The 26,527-nt window shown below is 42.4% G+C and overlaps 1 protein-coding gene across 1 annotated transcript in view; it reads left to right on the forward strand.

The window, feature by feature from the left end:
• Positions 1-17,029: 17,029 nt before the first annotated feature.
• LOC124605895 (gamma-aminobutyric acid receptor alpha-like) overlaps positions 17,030-26,527 on the forward strand; it is a 352,032-nt gene continuing 342,534 nt past the window's right edge. The window contains exon 1 of the mRNA XM_047137842.1: positions 17,030-17,162. Within this exon, the coding sequence (XP_046993798.1) occupies positions 17,030-17,162 (133 nt within the window). The remainder of the gene's footprint in view (positions 17,163-26,527) is intronic.

Genomic DNA, 26,527 nt, shown 5'->3' on the forward strand with positions numbered 1-26,527 from the left:
GTTCTGATCAGATGAAGCGCCATCTGTCGGACATTTTTTGAACGTTTGTATTTTTTTGGTTCTAATAAAACCCCATGTCATTCCAAGTATGTGTGTCAATTTGTACCTACCTATCTACGTTATTCCCTGACTTATTCAGTTTTCAAATTTATACTGACTTCTTGATCACCCGGTATTTGTAAAATTACAATGTGGGTACACAGTAAGAGTCATACAATTATTACGTAATGTATATATGGTATACTCGAGAGTTACAGTGTTTTTAAATTCTCATACTCTTAGATTTCATTCTTACATCAGTTCTTACATTAATTCTTATATTTTATTCTTATTTGTATTCTTCCGAAAATCGTGGTGCATTCCCTTGGAATATACCGATCGTAGAAACATTCGAAACATAGAATATTCGATCGCCATCAGCATTGTGTGAAGGAGTTTGTTATAGTGGCATTTCTTCGTATGGTACTCGCTTGGGAAAGAAACGTAGTTAAAATTACTGACGACTTCACGCATCGGCAGTAATTTTTGAGGCAAACCACACGTAACGAATTACTTTACCAAAAACTGGCGCTTGCAATTGATTATGAATCAACATAAAATACAGGAATTTCACTAAACCCAATTCAAATAATTTTGTCACTAATTTCATGTTTTTTGCTTTTGTTTTTTTTTTAATTTATTCACCAGATATGAATTTTAATAGACTAATAATAAGAACGTTATTTCAAGGTTATTTCAATATACATTTGAAGACATGCGTGCAGTAATATTCTACTGATATGGGTAGATAACTCAAAAATTAAAATTAAAAATGATAATCGGGTTTCGACCGCGTGACACAAAATTGCAAATTAGCGACGCTAGCCACTGTGCCACCACCTTGACTGGACTACGTACTCGCAAAAAGACACACAGAGTACCTCGAACGGCGCGTATTACAAAATTGTATGCCATGTTGGCACGTAAAAATCATTAAATGTGTAACTGTGCAGAAAGCAATAGGAGAACTTTCTAAAATCTTAATCAAAAACAGGAAAATACTTACAACCACGTCCAGTAATACACAGCAGCACCACATACGGCGCCAACGTGGATTTTAAGCGTCTGACTCTTTTTGTTAAAGATTTATTAAATTCTCCTTTAGTTTTCTACACGGAGAACATTTTGATAAAGAAAAAGGTTTGCTATATCCTAATAGGGCGCCCCCCTTGCCGAGGTTTCCTTACAACATAGGACACAGTAAACTGCATTAATCTGTATGCACTGTGAATGATTACACATTTTGTTGACATGTTGGGAAATGTCATTTTCGACTTTATTATGTAAATTTAAAACGCTACTTTTTCTATCTTTGGAATATGCTTAAGAATTTGGTAACAACTGTTTTATGCATGAGTGTAAAATTGGTTTCCTGCCCTATAGGCTGATGTCAAAGTGGGCTTTGGCCAGAAACTTGTGATCGAATGAGAAATAAAATATTTGCAATCTGGTCTGGTTTTTCCTTCTATTGACAAATGTTAATCTTTACCTCAGCTACAATTTCAGTCAGAGTTGACGCTCTTGTTGATGATCGGCATAATGCTTGTTCATATGTAACTCCGACATTAATTCTGACTTGCGAGGCATCGGCAGTCTACCAAAAATTACAGTCTACCAAAAATTACTATTAGATCGTGTAAGTTTTTTCGACAAAGCCTTAGTGCCTTTAATGATTCTGTTCTGTTCACTCGGCATACATGCTTTGAATTCACAATCATGGTAATAACGTTTATTGATTTCCGTCTAATCATCATATCACTTTTAAACTGGTTAAATAGGCATTAACAGTTCGCAAAGCTTCATTCGAGTTCAGTACGCATTGAATACTGGATTAAAAGTAAGCAATCTCGTCTTCGCAATATTACTTCCACTGAACTATAAAAATAGTCGTATGAAGTTGCCTGGCTAATCTGCGTGCAACTAGATAGTCTCAAAATTCAGGACAGCTGCATCAACCAATTCTCAGAACTGAACTAACATGTCTTCTCAGAACTTGTTATGTACAAATCAATCACCAACACGTTCAGGCCGGCCGAAGTGGCCGTGCGGTTACAGGCGCTGCGGTCTGGAACCACAAGACCGCTACGGTCGTAGGTTCGAATCCTGCCTCGGGCATGGATGTTTGTGATGTCCTTAGGTTAGTTAGGTTTAACTAGTTCTAAGTTCTAGGGGACTCATGACCTCAGCAGTTGAGTCCCATAGTGCTCAGAGCCATTTGAACACGTTCAGGTATGAGGTATCATGTTGGCAGTCAGGCATCAGATAGAGACGTGAATACAATGTTTATGATGATTGATTAGCAAGACATATTTAACAATTAAATACAGTCTGGACAATGTCTTCCAACTCGTCAGCCGCCCGCTGGCCATCGGCTAGACCGCAATAGCGCCCGATACACCCGCTGCCGCGACGTCACAACAGCGGTGGATCACTTTGACGTATTCAATCGTGGGTCATGAAAGAAATACAAAACAAACGTTTTCAGTACATTAACTCACACAAAATTCATAATAATAAATCATAACATATATTCCTACTAGCCTGTCGTCACTCAGTGGAACATATGAGTGGATGTCACTTTATATCGTAAACTACACAATTTTGAGGCCCGACATGTAATGAGCAAGTGTCGTGCAAGCGAAGTCCAACCCTTGGTAAGCGGGTCTACGCAGACTAAGCACCATAATAAGGCATGTGGAGAAAGATATACTACACACCACAAACAGCTAGCTCTGCTGCACAACCAAAGATGACCAAAGTCAAAAGTTACTACAGTAAACATTTGTAAGGTGGCAGAATAAATGAAGGTCATAAGGGTTTTATTTATCGGGAAGATGAATACGACACTTAACTTACATATGTGGTAATGAGCAGATTTGCCTATTACTAAGTAATAGAAAAGAGATGACACTCAAATACGGTATTTACACACCACTCCTATATGTTGCATGCCAATGAGCAGAAGGTGAAACAAGCAGCGAGAGGAAACGTTTTGTGTGGAAGCCAGCATGGGCAGATGCAGAACCTCTTAATGGGGAGGGGGGGGGGGGGGTTACCGACCGGACAGTTGACGCATACTGCAGGGCGAAGAATGAACCACCAGAGGCAGGACACATAGATGCTTTAGAAAACTGTGTTTTGGAATTCCAAATGCATATGAACAAAACCAGTGACGCATTCCATCACGTGAACTGTAAGTGGTACGCACATGATGGACACATGTAACTTTTTTGGCGATTGGAGCAGGCACAAAACGTCCGATTGGTGGAAACGCACCGGGAAGGGGTAAAGTGCCGAGATTTCGAAGCAGTTAGATGGTAGGACCCTTGCAATAGGTAGAGAGAGTTTCCACAAAATAAGAGGAATGATCCTATGGGTCCAAAAAAGCCATGATGTGGAGAACAAAAGAACCCAGGTGGCGAGAGAGTTCGGCTACGAGAAAGGCGACAGCGAAATTTTCAAGGACTCTTCTTTGAACCGATGACAAGTGCAGAATCGAGTGCATAACGATCTGTACAACGCAGAGGAGAAATTTGTGTGAACACTGCGTTTACGGCGGCTGATCTCCAGCTAGAAATTAGCTGCAGTGTCGTTGAGCTCCGACTGTGGAGATACGAACCTGCCAGTTAGTCAACTGTTCTTGCTAGAACTGAGAGGGCATTATAATATGCACGCTGCTCCAGCCATGCAAGTGTATATCGCCACAGTCGGAGACTAGGAATAAGTTTTTGTTTTTTCACATATCGAGAAACATAGCGAGAGTTTCTGCTGGAAAATTCAACAAAGGATTAATTAGATTTTTTAGGAATTTCAGTGGACAAGAGCAGCCATGCAGATGACCGCTCATCGCAACTAAGGTAAATACTGTTTGCAGAGGGATAAATTTGTTGTTTCACCAGCTTGCGTCCACTGTAAACTCGAGCGACCTTGGGTAATCTTTTGCTCGTCTTGTCACAAAACTAACCATCCTCAGTAGACTTGATTGTCATCCTAAAAATAGAACCAAACTTTGAACCGGAATCGGATGATTTATCATAGTACTAGCCAACATCATAAAATAATCGGTATAATAATTTTGTATAGAAACTTACAGTTAAAATTTAATAGTGTTGTGTTTAGGATTATTTAGCTTTATGAGAGTTACAATTTAGTACTGTTGTTCTTAGGATTAGTTCACTTTCAAAGGCCGAAATGCGTCATTTTATCAACTGTCTTAACATTGTCACATTGTAAACTGTGTAAAAGAGTGTATTTCCGTGACAAAATTGCAATATTAAATAATGTCATTACAGCTTGCTCAGCTGTGTTCAGTCATAGCATAAAAAACCACCCAACCATAGCCTTACGCATTGATTAGCAACGGATGAGCAAGCAGCAAAGTCTTCATCCTTTTATTATTTGACAAACTCAGAGAGAGTAGGATTAGATAAAGGATTTAAGTTAAAATCTCCTTCTCTGTTTGTGAGGTCTGTTGAGAATTTAACCTTAACTTCTACCTCAGTAACACTATCCCAATAGATATGCACGACAGAATCTCTCTGTGGTTATATACCAGAAGATGACAGGCACCAGGGCTATTGTAAACGTGTGTGACGCTTCTGTTCTATTCATCCCTCTTCCACTATCCTGATGTTCTGATCAATACATGACAGGTCACAACTGCATGTGATATGGTAGACACGTGCCTTATGAAAACGAGAATCATCCTTTACAGAGCGTTTTTGAAGTAGTTTATATCGTTTTCTATAATGTAAATAGACGCCATTCTCTGCCAAACGACCCGGTCTTCTTTCACCGTGTCGAATTAAAACACTAAAATAGATACGATAGAGACTAGAGTTTAATTTCTCCACGTTGTGCGGCAGAGGCTGCGTAATTAGAGTGGGAACACAACGGGCAGTGAGGAAGGCGGTGGGGGGTGGGGGGTGGGGGGGGGACACTCCGAGGCTCTTCGATTTCTGTTACGATGGACTCTGCTGCGCTCGCTAACAGACCGACGCCAGACAGAGGAAAACACTTTCGAATACACCGAGCATAGCTGCGTTAGTTTCATTCAAAAATAAATGCGTGCCTAGTTGTGCCGAAAACTGCCGCAGATATCCGTATCAGTCACGAAACAAAATGAAACCGCATACCTCCTTCCATCGATATGAAAAGAGTTTTTGAGATTGTTGTAATAAGCATCAACCGTGTGTGACCGCCGTAGTGGAAAGACATTCTCTCTGCCAAAATGTTGCCCGTGTAACACCGGCAGTCACGCGATGGAAATGAACCTTCACGTGAAAAAAACTAGTTTTGCAGAGCCGCCGTACTCCCACCAACACAGTGTGACTATCATGAGCTCTTTGGTATTTTTCTAAGGACCACACAGATGATACGTTGTAAGTATATTTAAAGAGTTGTGCTACTCACTCCTGACAGGGTAGAGATAGCTGTTGCTGTGTTCCCGACACACTACGAACTACCTTGGACTATGTAGTGACACAGGGAGGCGGAGGGATTCAAACTGAAGAAGTGCCTTCCGGATCTTTCTGAGTCAGTCCCTGCCTCAAAGAGTTTCACGCCTTCAGACCTTTGCTCTCAGGACGCTAGCTGGTTGAAACGTCTAATTTCATTGCTTACTTGTTCAGCTGACAAAGCCTCCTCTTTCAGTTTGTCTTTCTCATAGTTTAGCCAACGTACTTCGAACGTATATCTCTAACACTGGAGATCACGTTATCTTCTTGTGGCGCAACCATCTATCTACAAGTATCTGAAACCCTGTAGTACTAGTGGTAGACAGATAAATAATGGCTCTCACCACTATGGGTCATAAGTCCCCTAGAACTTAGTACTACTTAAACCTAATTAACCTAAGGGCATCACACACATCCATGTCCAAGGCAGGATTCGAACCTGCGACCGTAGCATTCGCGTGGTTGCGGACTGAAGCGCCTACAATTTCTCGGCCACCGCGGCCGGTGATAGACAGATAAGGAATAGCGCCTGTTTTAGCCTATGACGAAATAAGTAAGCCTGAATCATGTAGTGCTATAAAACCTTCAAATCATAGTATGTGTACATATTTCAGCTAAGTTTATTGCAAGAAATCTACCTGCTAATACTGGGAATAATCGCTATGAAGGGCTGTAGCTTCTTACATAAACTAAACCTGCCATTGGAAACAGGATAAACCATGGCTGAGAGTTTTGTGTTACATTTTTCGCCCATATTAGATACAATAGTTACTTTTTTCATAACACGATTGGATTTCAGTAAGTAAGTTATCGATTACTATGACGGGTCAAATAACATTTATGTCATGCTGCACTCCGCTCCAAAGGGACACAGCTACGTAACACCTTTTCCAAGCCCATGCGAACAACATTCAGAATGTCCAGCCAATCAGTCAGTTCTTCACCGACAGAAATCCGCTTTGAGTGGACGTCGTCCTGCAATCGCCAGTCGCCACGAATCTGTTACTCGATCGCATGGATATTGTTATGGAATGTTTGATGGCGGTGGCCTTCCTTCCTGATCAACATCAACCACGTCTGTGCGGCCTTGGTGGTATTGTTGGCACACCAAACTGCATTAAGTCCATACACCACGACTATTTCATGATGGATCGGCGGCAATTTGATGTTTTGCTCACAAGAATCGTACTGTCTAGCGCACCTCGACGTTGGGCTACATTTGCAGTGGAAGCGCCATTTTATTCAAACACTGAGATGCACGTTCTATCAGTAGCACTGCAGAACTGTGTCTGCAAGAAACGCGGATCATTTATTCCCTTCTGAAAATGTGCCATTCTTATTGCGCAATGCTCTTAGAAGCCGATCACACAGCATTCGGATTTTTGTAGTATTTAATGTTTGTTGTCTGTGAAGTTCAGGAACATTATAAACCAGTCTGACGCAAATCTCTAAAACTCTCGACAAAATGAGCTTGGAACTTTTCTGACAACCTTTGATATAATAAAGTAATTTCAACTTTTCGATCAGTAGTGTGTTTCTGTGGTACAGTGCTCACGTACCATGTTGGGGGACACAAATTTCTAAACAAAGGTCTATATTCCATGAGCATTTCAACAAAGCGTAAAATACATGAAGATGAAGAACAGATCAGTAGCACTCGAGACAGGTAGAGTCCACACAGAATATGTGGCTGATGAGCAGTGACCAGTTTTCGTCCGAAGTGCTGGGTGGATTCATTCGTTTGTTCAGAAGCGTAGGCCAACAGTGTCTGCCCACTTTTGGTTGTCCGCAAAATGCGACTATGACAGAATCGAGGCGCACGCCCTGCAAGACAAGAAATTTTCGATAAAAAGGAACTTTAATTTTTACGTTATTTATAACATGATTTGTCAGCTTCATGATGATGTGCCCATCGTTTCATTAAAGGTCATAGTTATTGTGATGTTTGGATTCATTAAGACACTGCGTGAAATTCTAAAAAGTTTGCAATGAAAAATAAGGGTGTTTGGTGCATATTAGACGCAAATTGAATTTAGTTAACATACAGAACTTTCCTTTACATTTGGATGGGGGTCTCTGTCATCAATCTCGAGAAAACTGCTCTGATGCAGCGCATTCATTTGCTGTCATGTGCGACCTGTTCCTCATGTTTCATAAACAGTTTGAGATGTCGAAAAGAGATTTTGGCAAATGATAGCGCAAAAAGAGGAGAGTATTTCTCCATATGATTACTATGCTATTTAACTACCTACAGATTTTTTTGATGAAAGAATGTAATTTTTAAGAGCCATCAATAGCTTGTAAAACGAGAAATGCTGTGGGTTTTGGAATAACACAAGTGAACACATTACACGTTAATTTTTGTTCTGAGGATGTGCTTTTTTTATAAGCTACTGACTTCCCTCAGTTGTTCACTTAATAAACATAAGAAACCACTGTTATAGTTTTCTCTCGCAACTGCATCTTCACGTTTGTGAGGTGGCATTGTGTAAACTCTGCTGTGTTTTGGCAAAAGAAGCAAATTTTGACATGGCGACAAGAGTAATGTAGATTTTACTCAAAATTTGCCGCTTCACTGAAAGTAACAAACGGTTAACAAGCCAGGCTAAAATAAATCGCTGCTTTTTTTAAATTTTCAGCGGAATTTTTGTGTACACTAACGAAAGCAAGGTTGACAGTAAATCTTTTTGAATGGTCGCCATACACGTTTGGGTGTGGAGAGGCTGCACTTAATACTTACAAAAGGTGTGAGCTTAGGCTTCAATTTAGAAAAACATATCCCCTCCAGTGCGCAGCATTTCCCCTACAGCACCTGATCATAACCCCCACCACTACCACCCTCCCGATGTGTGCTCCGCCAATTATGCATCTCTCAGCCACATTATTCTGCACACGCTCAAATCACTGGTTAGAGTCTCACTTTTGTCGTGATATTTTTCGACTTTTCCATTCATTTCGAAAACATAAACCATTTCAATTTAAAACTCATAAAATAAATGCTAATTAACACACATCTAATCACACATTGCACACAAAAATCATTTTATCATCACAAATATAAATTATTATGTACCAATCGTTTCTAAAGGATTGCTAACAAAGATTGTTTAACTTAAGATAACAACACAAATTACTTTTTTATTCCTTATGTATTTTACGCATCGCAGAAATGCTCGTACAACGTACACCTTCGTTTAAAATATTACCTCAGTTGTGATTCGAACCTATACCACCTACAGGTTGGGTGAGCATTCAACCACACAGCCACATGGCCCATGGACACAAAGATCTTGCTCTAAAGTGTTAAAGACAGAGTTGCGTTGAACTACTTTGGCATCTGATGTCCCAGTTCCGAACTTCACTTACCGTAACTGTAAAAAAATCGCAAGAAGCAAATCGGCTAATGGTCCTGTGTTGGCGTGTCACAAAATGTGTAACTTACCTTCTGAAGTCTCCTTTACCAAGGTGTTTATGGTCATCGTCAGACAAATAATATATGCTATAATCATATGGAGGAAGAATAGCAGATCCTTATAGACAGTGGAGCTCTGTTATAACGCGAATTGATTGAGTTTCAAACGGCGATTTAGCTGCATGTTTCTTCATAACAGTTTCCTTTCATTTCGTCTTCCGTCTAATATGCTGTACACGTATTTACACTCAGAAAATAGCTTGTTACTCTTTAGTCTTGAACATAAAATAATTTATTTAGCTTTCATAGACCGCAGGAGAGCATTAAGCATTTCCATGTATAACCAATTGACATTAATTGAGAAAGCAATTATGGAAGACTCGGCAGTAAAAATTAACAGTACGGACTGGACTTATGAAAGTTTTAGACAAAACTGGGTCACTCCTCATTCATAGTCAACATTTACGTACAATATGGAGTAAATAAGTGGTAATAATACTGTGGACATACAAAAAAAAAGATGGGAAAAATATAGGTTCTTATGTTTCTGGACGATGTAACTGTGACAGCCCTACAAGAAATAAGCCTGCAAATAATATTATAAGCTATGCATGAAATAGTAGGAAATGAGTACAAGAAGTCTAAAGCCGCTTCAAGACCAAACAAAAATAATTTTGTCGAACATTAAGAAATTTTCTCCTATCTAATATTACTCAACTTTAATTTCACATTAATACAAGATAAAAGATATGGAGATCAGTCACAGCCAGATTAACAGCCATTGGGTGTGACACACCAACCAGTCCGAGACTGGCTTTCAGGCAGTTTCCCACGTTAGCTTAGGGAAATGCTGGACTGATCCCAAAATACCATCTCAGAGAATGCAATACACACACACTTAAAATACAACAACAGATAAAATCATGTCCATCCTTCAGACTGACGGTCTGCAGGACTTCAGCCATTCATGTATGTAATAAAATGAGATATCTACAGCCATCGTTTTCATGTTATAAAATAACATTGCAATCCATTTGGCGGCTCAATACACCATATTCAGGTCCATTTGCATAAACAGTAATAATAACATCATCAACTTACAAACCATGGAAATACAAAGAGATATTAAAGACACAATAAAAATTAAAGAAAATACAGTATAAATGAGTTTACAGTAATCATTGTTGAAAACCAACTAATACACCCATTGTCACATACTTAAAATAGAATTATACATAAGAAACCATTTCCACTCTGTATATTGCACAAATGTATCATTTACTAGTAAAATCATTAATTGGGTATTCCATGATTAAAAACTGGTCATTTAGATAATACACTACATTGGAAAATCTTGAAGTAACTTATGAAACTAGAAAAAGATTTGTAGAAAGTGCTAGATCTGTGAAAGAAAGTACAACATCAGAAATCAGTAAACCAAAGAAATATACATATATATTTAAGTAGTCCTTACAAAAGAGCGACATCAACAATATCTAACCGGCAATATATGCAAAGCAATCAAGGTGACATATCGAAGTTATAAGAAGCTGAGGTCAAAACTGTATCTTGGCATATTTGTCATATGCAACAAATGAATGTTCAAGAACACAGAATATACAAAACACATCATGTTCAGGATGAACAACATATACACAGCTGTGTGCAAATAACCCTCACGAAAGGACAGCATCAACAAAATGAAAGTGCCAGTATAGGGAAAGCTATCAAAATGCTATCATTACTCCTTATACATACATCCCTGAAGATAGTGTATTGTCATCGAACATGGTTGTGATATAATAAAATAACATCATAATGGTGGCTGTACGTTTTTCATTTTGTTACGTAACTAACATGTTTAGATGGCCCAGTCAGAGCAGGTGGATGAGGGTTCCTTCCCTTACGTAACTTCTACGTCTGTAGCATCAGAAAGGGCATCCGGCTACAACGTTAAACAGCAAAATAAAATTTGACAAATCGTGAATAAACAGATCAGACATTGCGCTGGTAAGCACTACGGGTAAGAAAATGGAAACCATATTAATTTACCCTAGCGCTTCCCAATGTCTGGTCCGTAGACCCCTTAGGGGTTCACTGGCCCTTTCTACATGGTCCATGGCTGCCTTTGACCAAAACTTGTAAGAGAATGAGAATATTACTAATTAAATACGTATAAAGCAAGTTCATCAACGTTATCTTTTGTCATCTGAAAATATGTGTACGTGTAAGTCAGGTCGCGTTTCTATGTAAGGGCTGGGGTTCCCAAGTAGGGACCAGCAGGTAGTTTAGTTCCACGGAGTGTGGCTTCCGGTATGCTCGGCTGTTTCTGCAACACCCTAAAGGTTGCATGCGCGCGAGCACATGGCGCTCGATGCGATGAACCGTTTTGCGCATGATATTCCGAAATGACGCAAGCTCAGCCAGCCAATCAGAGCGCTCGCTAACAGGCATGCGGTCCGAGACATCATTCAGTGTTAAACTTCATTCATGAGTGCACTGCCTGTTTCCTCGTTCGCTTTTCAACCAGTTTATTACTGCCAACATGAATCGTTGGCTGAAGTCGGGATCGTCGAAGGAGCGAGCAGTTTCTCCATCTTCTCCACAGAAAGGAAAACTCCCTGTTGAAATTAACGAGGAGAGGGGACGGCCAAACGAAGAACAATCATATGAAGCGTAACAGCCGTATTTATTATGTGAAAACTCTGCGAGAACTCCAGTTGTTGCAGATCCACGTGGAAGTGGAAAATTGAAAAGTCTAAGTGCAACGAAAGCTCTTTAGAAATGGGCTTTATGGTGACAGGGAAAGGTTAAGCGCAGTGCGTAAAATGAGCAAGAGTCCTTCTGAACAGTTCTGTGGTTCCAGTTAAACTGCGTTGTCATTGTCACGGTACTCCCGTGTACTTCCATATTAAAGAGACAGATTTTTTAAGATGAACAGCACTGAATTAGCTGCTACTTAACACTGCATGAAAACCCATGCAAAAACAATTAATGAAAACTCACTAAAAGCTCCTTTCTTGGTAAGTTATCGAGTTACAAAGACAGGAAAAGCTCATACCCTCATAAAACAGTGTGTTAATCATATTGTTTCTTGTATGCTAGACGAAAACGCGGTAATACGTGCATCTTCGGTGTCACTATCAAACAATGCTGAGAGATGGATGGCTAACTTGCGAAATGATGTGAAAGAATCTCTGATTTCTCGCTTCCAGCACAATTCATTTTCTCTCCAAATGGATGAATCTGCTGACCATGTGAGATTACCGATTTTATTGGTTATTGTCCGTTATGAATACTCGGGATGTTTCGAGTAGAACCTCTTACTGCGCAAATCACTACCTGCCAACGCAACAATTGCTGAAATATTCCGTCTGTTGGACGATTTTTCAAAGACTAACAAAATTTCATTGGCTAATTGCATCGTGATATGTGCAGAGACGGTGCATAAGGTATGACGCGTCCAACCGGCGGAGCGATAACTGAAACAAAAGAGCTCGAAGGATTGCAGCAGTAGTCTTTGTCCTCCGCACAGACATGGTTTAGCTACGAAACAAATGCCTGCTTCCTTCAAGAAGGCTTTAGATGAATTAGTCCAAATTATTAATCACATAAAATAACGGCCGTAGAAGTTAGACTTTTCGCAATACTGTGTGAAGATATGGAAAACCTTCATCGTTCCCTGCTTCTCCATATAGGAGTGAGGTGGCTCCCACGTGGGAATACATTCTCTCGATTATATGAATTACGTTTTGACGTCCTAACTTTACTTTCAAACCATAATACCAAATCAGTAGATGTTATTAATGACGAAGATTGGCAACATATATTTGCTTATATGGCAGATTTTTCTCCAAAATGAACGAAATGAGTATTTCACTGAATGGGAAAAATTATAACGACTGTCACTGCCAACGACATAGTTCGAGCGTTTAAGCAATTTTTGGGTAGAGATTTTCGAGGACGAGTGGTCGAGTGTTTTCCTCTTCTCAGCGATTTTTTGAAAGACGAGCCATTGGAGCTTCGGAACAATTTGTTTCATGTAATCTTCGAACATCTCCGAAGCTTGACGTCATTGTTGGAGCTTTATTTCCCAACAGCTCAAGGTGAGAAGCTGCAAGAATACGAATGGTTGGTCGATCCGTTCGCTGTATCCAAAAAGCAGATTATTCTATCATCGAATGAATAGGAGTTGTTCATAGAAATTGCCACAGACCTTGAAGCCTACATTCGACAGTGATGGATATTCACACTTTTGGATCCGTTTGGAAAACAAAAAATTCTACTCCCTTGATGAAAAAGCAAAACTAGTTCTACTTCCATTTGCCAAAACGTACATTTGCGAATCCGGGTTCTAGACCCCCGGCGCCAAGGGAACTAAGTACCGAAGCTGTCTAGATGCTGAAATAGTTGTCAAGTATTGAACCCGACTTTCCAATACAGTGACAGCAGAAGCACCCCCAACCTTCGGTCTAAGTTTCCATTATTGTTACCAAAGACTCATCTGAAGTACAGTGGAACGCATTTTTCTTCGTCAGCAAGCCGTGAACGTACACAAACTGTAACTAGGCATTTTGTTTGTGTTTTTTACCAGCTGATTAATATTTATTTGAATGCCGTTGGTACAGATGTTCTTGTTCCGAAAATTAAAATGATACCCGACGAATGTTTCTTTTCTTTGCAATACAATCTCCACACAATTTGAAATATGGCCAGCTTAGTGTGTCGAACAATGGGGGTAAATGCAGCAGCAAGTATCTGAAAAAAGCGGGAATTCAGACGAATCGGGAAATCATTTCCGTCAGAGCGTCTGAGTATTGCGTAAAAATTTGAAGTAAACCGGTCAAGAACTTTTCAAGATTTTTGCTATCAGTGCCTTTTTCCGTCTGAACGTGGTTTAGAGAATCATCAGATAAAAATCTGAAGTAAATCGCTCAAGTACTTTTCGAGTGTTTTAGTGACAACATTAAACAACTACTTGTTATATGGTGGAATAGATAAGGGCTTCTTAACCTTTTTAGTTGGCGGAAAACTTTTTCAGGCGAAAATCCAGGGCTGACCACTTGTCAGTCAAGCGCAACGTTACGCACAGATATTTAAACGACTCGAGTGTGTCAAGCAGGACACCAGTAATACTGAATCCGAACATTACACGTTTGCTCTTCTTACTCATTAGTTTCAGGCTGTTTCCATTCACCTTCCAGCCAAAGACTTTTGATACGTCGTGGGATAAGTGCAAAACTGGCACTTGCATTAAGTTTCAGTTTTTATGGGCTTTGCTCTGATTTTCGACAGTTCCTGTTCGCTTGACTGACAAGTTGTCAGCCGTGGATTTTCCCCTGAAAAAGGTTACCGCCAACTACAAAGGTTAAGAAGCGCTGACCTACTCCACCATATATCAAGTAGTGGTTTAATGTTGTCACTAAAACAGTCGAAAATTACTTGAGAGATTTACTTCATATTTTTATTTGATTCTCTATAACATGTTCGGACGGAAACAAGCAATCTTGAAAAGTCCTTGACCGGTTTACTTCAAATTTTTACGCAATACTCCTTAGACGTTCTGACGTAAATTGACTGCATAATTTTTAAATATCTACATCTACACCATATTCCGAAAGACACGTAATGGATTGTGGCGGCTGTGCGTGATTAGCCAAACGATCTAGGGCGCTGCAGTCATGGACTGTGCGGCTGGTTCCGGCGGATGTTCGAGTCTTCCCTCGGGCATGGGTGTGTGTGTGTTTGTCTCTAGGATAATTTAGGTTAAGTAGTGTGTAAGCTTAGGGACTGATGACATTATCAGTTAAGTCCCGTAAGATTTCACACTTTTTTTGTGTGTGTAGCGTCAGATAAACATATATAACATATAAACGTGAAATTTAGTTAGCGGAAGTATACAGAAGGATTCACTCATTTGCAAAGGACATAAGCTACATTATTTTCAAACAATAATGCACAAGTTTCTGTTAAAACCGACTGTGAGATGGGAAAATGTGCGGACTCGTTCTCTATGCAATAACAAATGGTTCAAATGATTCAAATGGCTCTGAGCACTATGGGACTTGACATCTGTGGTCATCAGTCCGCTAGAACTAAGAACTACTTAAACCTAACTAACCTAAGGACATCACACACATCCATGCCCGAGGCAGGATTCGAACCTGCGACCGTTGCAGTCGCGCGGTTCCAGACTGCGCGCCTAGAACCGCTAGACCACGGCGGCCGGCTATGCAATAACAAGGAACTTACTTATATACAAAGCAATGTGCTTTTGCTTCTTTGTTTACACCGTCGGTTTTACAGGAAAACTTTTGCAGGAAAGCTGTATTCATGTGTTATCGGACTACGATTGGAATACTACTAAGGAATCACAGATTAAAACTATGCGAAATATTGTCGTTGAAGCTGCTGTCCTCAGAGATCCGGAATCTGGAGATATATTTCTCATATCCCATAGGCCAGTGATCCCAGTCGATATTTCCATTCATTTTGAGCGACTTCACAATCAATGTGTCACTTGTTATAACAATAAACCAGGATCAAAGTCAGGGAGAGGGAAGAAAAGGACATGAAAAGAGAGATGTGGAAGGCGTTCAGGATGTTTATCCATTTGCACACGTATCTAACAACTGCGAGGCATTGCCCTCTTTGCTAGTACTAAATATAGATACATTAGAGCTCAAAGGAACCAGAAAAAGAAACCGTAAAAAATAATGGATACATACAGGATTATTACAAATGATTGAAGCGATTTCACAGCTCTAAAATAACATTATTTGGGATATTTTCACAATGCTTTGCACACACATACAAAAAGTCAGTTTTTTTAGGCATTCACAAATGTTCGATATGTGCCCCTTTAGTGATTCGGCAGACATCAAGCCGTTAATCAAGTTTCTCCCACACTCGGCGCAGCATGTCCCCATCAATGAGTTCGAAAGCATCGTTGATGCGAGCTCGCAGTTCTGGCACGTTTGTTGGTAGAGGAGGTTTAAACACTGAATCTTTCACATAACCCCACAGAAAGAAATCGCATGGGGTTAAGTCGGGAGAGCGTGGAGGCCATGACATGAATTGCTGATCATGATCTCCACCACGACCGATCCATCGGTTTTCCAATCTCCTGTTTAAGAAATGCCGAACATCATGATGGAAGTGCGGTGGAGCACCATCCTGTTGAAAGATGAAGTCGGCGCTGTCGGTCTCCAGTTGTGGCATGAGCCAATTTTCCAGCATGTCCAGATACACGTGTCCTGTAACGTTTTTTTCGCAGAAGAAAAAGGGGCCGTAAACTTTAAACCGTGAGATTGCACAAAACACGTTAACTTTTGTGAATTGCGAATTTGCTGCACGAATGCGTGAGGATTCTCTACCGCCCAGATTCGCACATTGTCTGTTCAATTCACCACTAAGAAAAAATGTTGCTTCATCACTGAAAACAAGTTTCGCACTGAACGCATCCTCTCCCATGAGCTGTTGCAACCGCGCCGAAAATTCAAAGCGTTTGACTTTGTCATCGGGTGTCTGGGCTTGTAGCAATTGTAAACGGTAAGGCTTCCGCTTTAGCCTTTTCCGTAAGATTTTTCAAACCGTCGGCTGTGGTACGCTTAGCTCCCTGCTTGCTTTATTCGTCGACTTCAGCGGGCTACGCGTGAAACTTGCCCGCACGCGTTCAACCGTTTCTTCGCTCACTGCAGACCGACCCGCTGATTTCCCCTTACAGAGGCATCCAGAAGCTTTAAACTGCGCATACCATCGCCGAATGGAGTTAGCAGTTGATGGATCTTTGTTGAACTTCGTCCTGAAGTGTCGTTGCACTGTTATGACTGACTGATGTGAGTGCATTTCAAGCACGACATACGCTTTCTCGGCTCCTGTCGCCATTTTGTCTCACTGCGCTCTCGAGCGGTCTGACGGCAGAAACCTGAAGTGCGGCTTCAGCCGAACAAAGCTTTATGAGGTTTTCTACGTATCTGTAGTGTGTCGTGACCATATGTCAATGAATGGAGCTACAATGAATTTATGAAATAGCTTCAATCATTTGTAATAGCCCTGTACCTAGCAAACACCATCATACAGCTGTTTAAGGAGTGATAAAAGAAGGTGGCAGAAGCAAGTGATGGTAGAAATCAAAGCATCAGAGCGGCAGCAGTACTGTTTATATATAAAAGAAACAAGCTTTGTTAACACTTTCGCTGCGGCATCGGTGCAGGCGCGCAACTCTCCAGTGCGGCCCGGCAACATGCGGGCCGGTAACACTCCGAAACGTCAGGTACCGCTCGTAACCGACGCTACTAAGCACATCTGAGCTACAGGCTGACGTCAAGACCTTGTAAGATCTGTAGAATCATGTTCTATACCGACTTATTCATGACATCTTAGATGCATTACTTCAAATAAGCTTCGACTGTATTGTGGTCATGTTTTAAAGTCTGTTTTCTGTCTGACACCTACAGGGGTTCGTTAGCAGCCATTTCGAACAATAAACGTTCGATAACTGACCACACAAAACAAAAGTTTACACGTTTTGATGCTGGCTTAGACGCTGCAACTAGACTGAGTAATCCGACAGTGAGCGCGGACGCTTACAAACGTCAGCCGCACTGGCTCATGGCTTCTTGTGACACTTAATAAGCGTCAGCCGCAGCAAAAGTGTTAAAGTAATATACAAATTACACTGAGGACACAAAAAAAACATGTTAAAACTGCATTTGGAGCAGCTAAATGTGAATGGAGCTGCGAAATGTGAAGGACAGGCGAGAGTGAAATGAAATCTCGTGAAGCATTTCCACGCACCGCCACCGGATACTCCGCCGTCATTTTTTTTTTTCCTCTCTCGACGCCCAGCATCCTGGCGTAGTTCCCAGCTGCGGTGCGTGACGCAGCGACATCCGCGCTGGTGAGGAAACATTTGGTAGGCGACGAGAGATCACGTTCCGCGCCTTTCAAAACTCTTACTTGGCTTACGTCGACAGAGTTAAAAGCTATCGACCAACTAGAAATGTCGCGTTGATAACAACGATACACACACACACACACACCAGGGGAAGTTTTGCATCAGCCCTTTATTTTCAAATTCAGGGCACAGGGAACAAAATAATGGGTGTGAGGCATGCGTATATGTTCATCTGTGACCAGACCACACACACACACACACACACACACACACACACACACACACATATATATATATATATATATTGTGTAACTACAAAATTGTCTGTTTCCCACTTTTTTTTCCCCAGAGCACACCTGAACAACAATAATTCTTGATGGAACGTTCCTTGCTCAGAGGCAGACTTCAATCCGTTGTTGTCTACCATAGACGAAATCATCAAGCCATCCCTGGTCCAAACCGTCCCGCTCTTCGATGGTGAATCTGCGTACGTGGTGCAGAGTACGACGTCGCTGTTGACATCCGAAAACTTCTCCTTTCAATCGATCCCACATATATTCGGTTGGGATAATGTACGTGGAGCAAGCAGTCCACTCCATTCTCATGACACTAGCGTGTTGAAGGAGGGCGTTAACGACAGCAGAAAGTTATCACCCAGTTACCATCATCTTGATAGATGAAACTGTCACAAAAATACTGCCGATACAGACCCATCATTGATTCAGAACATAGTCACTGTACCGTACAACGGTGAGACTGCCCTTAAAAACCGTGAGAGATGTACGGTGGCCCTATGTAATCCCGTAGCAGAACATCTCTCCATCAACTCATTATTACAAGTATGGACATAAGTATATGCAGCGTTTGATGTTACCAGATTGTCTCCAACACGTTTTCTGCGATTATCATGGTACAAACAGAGCAGAGTTTCGTCCGTAGACAATACCAGACGCCAATCCTGGTTCGTCCAATCCACATTTCTTGCCCATCTTGCCCATCTCTAACGGAATCCATGGTGTTGTGGTGTTCAAAGTTTAGCTCGCCACGGTGGTCGGGAATGGGGTTTCGCATCATACAAAAATCATCTAATAGTCTGATGTCCTACATAATGTCTTTTAGCCTCTTATAACGTTCTGCAGTACTAAGCCCACTTTTCCTTTGACGCAAAAATAACATATATCGATGACACTATGCGTTTGTAAATCGTGGACGCCCACTATGGTGAAAGTAAAAAAATTAAAGTCAGTGGTAAGGTCTTATGAGACTAAACTGCTGAGGTCATCGGTCCCTAGGCTTACTCACTGCTTAGTCTAACTTACGCTAAGGACAACACACACCCATGCCCGAGAGAGGACTGGAAGGGGGAAACAGCGCGAACCGTGATAAGCGGCTCTAGGCCGCGTGAACCCGCGTGAACCGTGATAATACCCCTCAGACCGCGCGGCAACCCCTGGCGTCTGTGGTCCAAGTCCTTAACACTACCTCTCAAGTGGATGCGATTCCATGTCCTCACCACTTTGACTCTCGTGGACACGTCGAGCAACTTCCCTGATTGACAACCTTCCGCGTGTAACATGATTAAGCAGACCCGATCATTGATTACGAGTGTCCTTCGCGGTATGTTGGTATTTCACACTTCTGTTCCATAGTCGTCTCTAATGCGTCCCTACTGGTGTTTCTCTGTCAACTGAGATGCTGAACCCATTAGAGTGTGGCATTTTACCCATAGCTAGAGTTTGTGATAACTGTATGTATGTTCATTAACAACGTCAGGGGTGACCTTGCGATCAGTATAGAGTCAGTCAGTTTGGCAACACACCTGCCCGACACATTGATGTAAAGAAAAACTTTTGTTTAAATGTGGATTTTGTTCTTGTTAAGCCAGTGCAAGTTGCTCAAAGCGTAAGTAAAGCCCCTACTCAGTCGGAAGTATGCATTTGTTCATATCAGTTTTGAAGATAGTCGAGTCTTTCACAAAAATTTTCGCTGTTGCCAACTTACAGCCAACTTTAAGTTGTGAGAAGCTGATAAGAGCTGTAGAAACGTCAAATGGATGTCGTAACAAACTGGTGTGTATGTATCATTATGGCTGCGGTACTGCAATGCGATTTTAGACAGGGACAGACTGGAACAGGAGGATTTCTCAGCTTATAAGGACGTTTATAGGGTTTCATGCTTTGAACAGTTTTCTCTTCGGTAATATGACCAATATAGTCTGCAGAACTCGTAGAGAAAGCCGAGGATTCCGTGAATAATATTCAGCATCTTTCGCTTTCTTCCACTAAGATATCTTTGAGGAAAAGAACGGACGTTTTTCAACAGACGAATTCTGGCTTTTAATGCTCTAGAGTGCTGATCGATTACCTTTGCACTGGTATTTAAGAGCCCAGATTGCTCGAAACGATATATCGACATACTGACTCGAAGGCCAATACAGAGAAGAATAATACTAGCATCCGATTCCTACTTCCTTTCTTATTTGTTTTGATAGTCGCGTATCATCTCTCAGTTTTTGCAAAAAAGATATTTAATTACCTTTGTGTTACACGAGCAATATATATACGGTGAGGCAATTACGACAGGCCACCCAAGTTCATTAATATGAATACATATATCGAGTGCGGTTTTCACCAAATTATAGTGGACAAATGATGAGTTCCCTGGCGTCCGCAAGTAATTTTTATCGTTTACCGTCGCCGGATTAGTTATTTCTGTTGAGAGTATACTTGATCAAACAGTATCAAGATAACAGCATCGCAAATCATTGCTCCACCGCCAGAGAAAGAGTTCCACAAACGTCTGCACTATTGTACCAAATGTAAGCGAACACTTAGATCTAATACGGCTCTTAAGTTTACCTGTGCGCTAGAAGCCTATCAGTCTGGGTTCTGTTATTGTAGCAATCGGATACGCTCCTAAAGCAGGTGAGACATTGACAATGTCTACGACATTGGAAAAGGTAAACATCATTAATGTCGAATGTCGTCAGAGTTTTAGAGCAGCGGTGCGATTGTAAACTGAAGAATAGTCCAGATAATGCCAAGCACTGACGATCTGACTTCCCAGACATTACGAGAAAAGTCCCAGGAACTGGAAGTATCGTCAATAAAATATGCCAATGAGAAAGAAGAGCAAACTGATCAAAGAAATTAAATTATGATTTTAGTTGCAATACTGCCTCGGGCATGGATGTGTGTGATGTCCTTAGGTTAGTTAGGTTTAAGTAGTTCTAAGTTCTAGGGGACTGAGGACCTCAGCAGTTGAGTCCCATAGTGCTCAGAGCCATTTGAACCATTTAGCTGCAATAACACACAATGCAAATGTCATAAGCATCTAGGAAGTACGAGATAAATCTACCAAACGACTGTTCTGAGAACGCTTCATTCTACTGTTTTCATCCTCGTCACATTTCGCTGCATCTAGAGCTTCATGATAACTACTTCCAAAACTGGTTTCAGTTCTGCGAATGTCATGTACGAAAAGTGCAAAGCCAAGTGGCATATCTATGCAAAATTTTGTTTAAGTAAGAAGCTTCGTTTACAACCCACAGTCAGTTCAATATTCGCAATATGAGCGAATCGTCAGTTGAAAATCCGCGCTGACTCAAAGACGTGGATAAAAATAACGCACTTGGTCGATTAACGTTTAGTGCACGTTTTTTCGAGGCTCGCGTCATTGGTCCTTGTTTTACTGATGGGAATCTAAATATGTCTCGAGTTCCTAGGATATGCTACTATCGAACTTATTGGAGGACATCATAGAGGACATATGGCAGCCTGAGTGGTACCATCATGACGCATCTCCCTCCCATTCCACACATGTTATGACAGACTCACTTAAGACGACATCTGGAGTGTTGGAACAGTCTTTCATCAAACGCGAAAAGGTATGCACACTCATCAAACTTAACGCCACTGTAATTTTGTGTGTGGCGAAAATTAAAACGAAAGCTCTGTTAACAAATACTTACGACCCCCGACGGCATGACATAATTTATAACACGGCCCGGTGCTGCTATTAACTTCAGATGAAATTTAACGTGCAGTATTGTTTCCCCAGAATCACTTTATAATGTGTAGCAATGCTCAAGGTCAACATTTTGAGTACTTGGTGCGACAGCCGTGATAATAAACACAAGAGCCGTATAGGATACGGTGGCCGATGCGCAATGTTCGTCCACGGTGCTGGGCGAGTTCATTTGTTTGTTAAGAATGGGAAGCCGACAAGTGTCCGCGACCTTTCGGCCGGTCGGCGATGACAGAATCGATTACGCACGCCCTGCAATCTCTTTCAGACGATTTTTCAGAAACTATTAGGTAAGAAAATTTCATTTTTGGTTTTACTTGTAGCTTTATATGGCAGGTTCATTATCATCTGCCCACCATTTCGTTAATGGTCATAGTTATTGTGATTTTTACGCGGAAGTAAGACACTGCGTGAATTGAAAGAAGTTTGCAGTGAGAAGCAGGGGTAGCTATGACTTTGCGTTTGGTGCACATTACATAATATGTTGTTGCGTCTGTAATTTGGCCAACATATTGAATTTTTTCTTCACATTTGGGTGGAGGTATCTATCCGTCACCAATCTTGGAAAATTGATCTGGCATAGTGCACGCATTTGCGATCGTACTGCGCCAGCGATAAGGCCAGCTGTGTGCTCCTTACTTTAAACTTCGTCGTCTACCGTCTTATTCCACTAACTACACATTTTTCCGATGAAAGAATGTTATTTTTAAGAGCCATCAATAGCTGGTGAAACGGGGAATGCTAAGGATTTTGGAGCAACATAAGTGGAATCATTACACGTTTATTTTGTACCGAGGATGTTCGTTTTCATTAAATGTTGACCGTACTTTCGTCAGGCCCTCATTTAATAAATTTAATGCAACACTGCTTCAGAATTCTCTCGCAGTTGAATTTGCAAAACATGTTAGTGACATAAGACTGAGTGAGAGTCAAGATTCGCCGAGTGCCACCTTGCACAATACGCTGACGACACAGCGCTATACACCACTGGCCGCATTACTGACGCCGTCGTCGTCGCCCGCCTCCAGGTACAGGTGGACGGCACTATCACCTGGTGCCGGACAAACCAAATAGCTCTCAATGCCGCCAAAACTACGGCAGTTTACTTCACGAAACGGCGCCCAGTCCTCCGCCGCAATATCTCGATTGCAGGTGTGCAGGTGCCCTGATCCCCAACAACCACCTATCTCGGGGTCCAGATGGACCACAAGTTGCTCTTCCACTGTCATGCGGAGTATGTCACCAACAAGGGGCAAAAGCTAACCAGGGCTTTGTACCCGCTCTTTCGCAGTAGGGAACTTAACCTGCATACCAAGCTCCGCATTTACCGAACAGTTATCCTGCCTGCCCTCACGTATGGATCTGCTGCATGGGCCACGATTAGTGTCACCAGGATGCGGACGTTGCAGCGCCTGCAGAACAAGGTGCTCAGGTGGAGCCTGCACGCCCCGCCACTCACGAGAATTGTCACTCTCCACGAGGAAGCGGACATCGTCCCCCTAAAGACGACCATACGCAACAACGCGCGGCGGCTCTATGAGAAAGTGGATGCCTTGCGGGACACTGTCCATGGGTTACGCCACGTTGGGACCACACTTCCACGCCGCTGGCATCGACATCCGGTTCCCCTAACCATCCTAGAGGAAACGGATTCCGACCATGGCTAACGATAGGTCTGGCACGCCCACCACGGACGCATCCTTTGGCGGGACTAGCCCCCATTCTACGTCCAATACTTTCCAATCATACCCGCCCATGTTAGGCTAAATTCTTCTGCCTGACTCATGTAGCACTGTCACCGTCAGAGGGTGGTACGGGACTACAAGTCCCACCGCCACACCTCCAAAGTGAATTGCAGTGTCGCCAGTCACTGCCCTGTGGAAATTTACTGCCTCACCAACACAGTTAGACCGCAATAGACCGGTGATGCTGTATTGCAACATATCACAAAAAAAAAAAAGGTCAAGATTCGGGAAAGTAGGTGTTTGACGGATTTCTCTCTATCAATGCCACGACGGTGGCCTATGGCGCGGAGTCAAGATTCGCGAAAGTAGGTGTTTGACGGATTTCTCTCTATCAATGCCACGACGGTGGCCTATGGCGCGGAGTCAAGATTCGCGAAAGTAGGTGTTTGACGGATTTCTCCCTATCAATGCCACGACGGTGGCCTATGGCGCAGCCAACCCCGGCGCCATCCGATCCAGCCCCCATACGCGCCACCTCGTACAAGCTCTCCTAATAGCCTGTATCAAATTCGACAGACAAGAAAGTAAATTTCCATTCAAGATTGGGCGAAAGTAGGTGTTTGACGGAATTCTCCCTCTCAATGCCGCGACAGTGGCCCATGGCGCAGCCAACCCTGGCACCATCCGATCCAGCCCCACACGCGCCATTTCGTACAAGTTCTCCTAACAGCCTTTATCAAATTCGACAGACAAAAAAGTAAAGTTGCATTAGAAGAAAAACAAATCGTTATTATCATTCGGCAACTACAAACGACAAAAGTTACTTAAGAACGTCAGGAAATTCGCCGATTTGTGCGCTGACACCCTGTACAATCCATTATGACAGAGAAGGCGACCTAATGAAACCTGGAGGTGAAATGAAAAGGCAACATGCATTCTTATAAGTGGCAATACATTCCGAGGGTGGACAGAAGAACCACACATACGAGATTTTCTGAACGAAATGTGAAATTGCTTTCTGTGTTACAGGCAAGTTGGAGCAACGCCAAAACTTAAAATGCCATTCGTAAGTTGCAACATCACATCCAGTGTTTTTGCTTCATAACTTTTATGGGGTTTGAAAGTCGTTGAGACTGGGTTAACTTTGTTACGCTTTGTTGTAATAATGAGCTGTGTGTGTGTGTGTGTGTGTGTGTGTGTGTGTGTGTGTGTGTGTGTGAATTCCTAAGGGACTAAACTACTGAGGTAATCGGTCCCTAGACTTTCACACAACTTAAACTAAATTATGCTAGGAACAAAACACACACCCATGCCCGGCGGAAATAGCCGCGAAATCCGTGACATGGCGCCTCTAACCGCCACTCCGCTCGACAATAATGAGCTAGCATGTTTGGAATTGCAAGTATGTGGCTGGAAGTGTTACCTTCTACAGAAGGTAATCCAACCGACAGTGGAACGTATCTTCACCAATTGTTCACATCTGTCGCCAAAGACGTTTGGAGCAGGTTGGTTGGTTGGTTGTTGGTTGGTTGTTTTGGGGGAAGAGACCAAACTGCGAGGTCATCGGATTAGGGAAGGGTGGGGAAGGAAGACGGCCGTGCCCTTTCAAAGGAACCATCCCGGCATTTTCCTGGAGCGATTTAGAGAAATCACGGAAAACCTAAATCAGGATGGCCGGACGCGGGATTGAACCGTCATCCTCCCGAATGCGATTTGGAGCAGGAGTTAAGACATTTTTATACAGGGTGGGGAAATATAACTGGACCGAAAAATAATTCAAACAGTTTAAGGTAGACAACCCAACTTCCGTCGTTCATCCTCATCGCACACGATGTAAGTGGGGTTGCCTTTCTTAAGCTGCATGGATTAGTTTCCACGCCAGTCTACTCGGTCCAGTCACATTAAGGCCACTGCGTATGTTAGACGGCAACATGTGATTACCACTCTCACACGGCATGCGGCAGCACTTGCGGTGGAGGATATATAAAGCATGTTAGAGGTATGCGGAAAACATTTCAACCATAGTGGTAATGCGGAAACGGAGTGATTTATCTGTTGTCCTACTGACATAATTCGTTTTCGGCCAAGAAGCTTTTCCGAATGGTTTAAATGGCTCTGAGCACTATGGGACTCAACTGCTGTGGTCATAAGTCCCCTAGAACTTAGAACTACTTAAACCTAACTAACCTAAGGACAGCACACAACACCCAGCCATCACGAGGCAGAGAAAATCCCTGACCCCGCCGGGAATCGAACCCGGGAACCCGGGCGTGGGAAGCGAGAACGCTACCGCACGACCACGAGATGCGGGCAGCTTTTCCGAAACGACTAAGTTTGTAAACTGTTCACAGGCTGTACATCGTGCTTAGCAAAATGGCGCTACCCGAACCCCGCGCTGAGAGAATTGCGGAGGTCATAGATGAAAGGGGTGAATCACGTCTACATATATATGTACGGACAAATAGACGTTGAGCAGCTGCCCTCCGAGATAAAGCAAGGAGCTACCAACGGTGTCTGCTCATCGACCCGTTCACGGAATGCTGCTGCGTGTTGACCTCCGCAGAAGGCGCCTGTTCATGCACCCAAGCTGACCGACGTTCACTGGCGATGAAGGCTGGTATTTGCACGCCAATACCGCCGCTGAATGCCCGCTTAGCGACGATAGGTGGTCTTCTCAGAAGAATCATGTTTTATAGTCCATCAGAGTGTTGGCGTGTACGGCGTGAAGAGTATGAAATCAAATACCGAGGGAGCGTTATGGTGTGTAGGCGTTTGCAGGGTGATCTTGTCATTCTAGAAGACAGGTTGGATCAACACATGTATGCAACTATCCTTGGGGGCCATATCCACCACTACTTGCAGTTTATTTTTCCCCGGCAGACTGTCATCCACCAGCAGGACAATGCAACGTGTCACGCAGCTCGTAGTGAACGTGTGTAGTTTGAAGAGCAGGAGAAAAACTTGAATTTAATCTGTTGGGCACCCAATCGAGAACGTGTGGGGCCGCATC

Source organism: Schistocerca americana, chromosome 3, assembly GCF_021461395.2.
Source record: "Schistocerca americana isolate TAMUIC-IGC-003095 chromosome 3, iqSchAmer2.1, whole genome shotgun sequence".
NCBI classification, from domain to species: domain Eukaryota; kingdom Metazoa; phylum Arthropoda; class Insecta; order Orthoptera; family Acrididae; genus Schistocerca; species Schistocerca americana.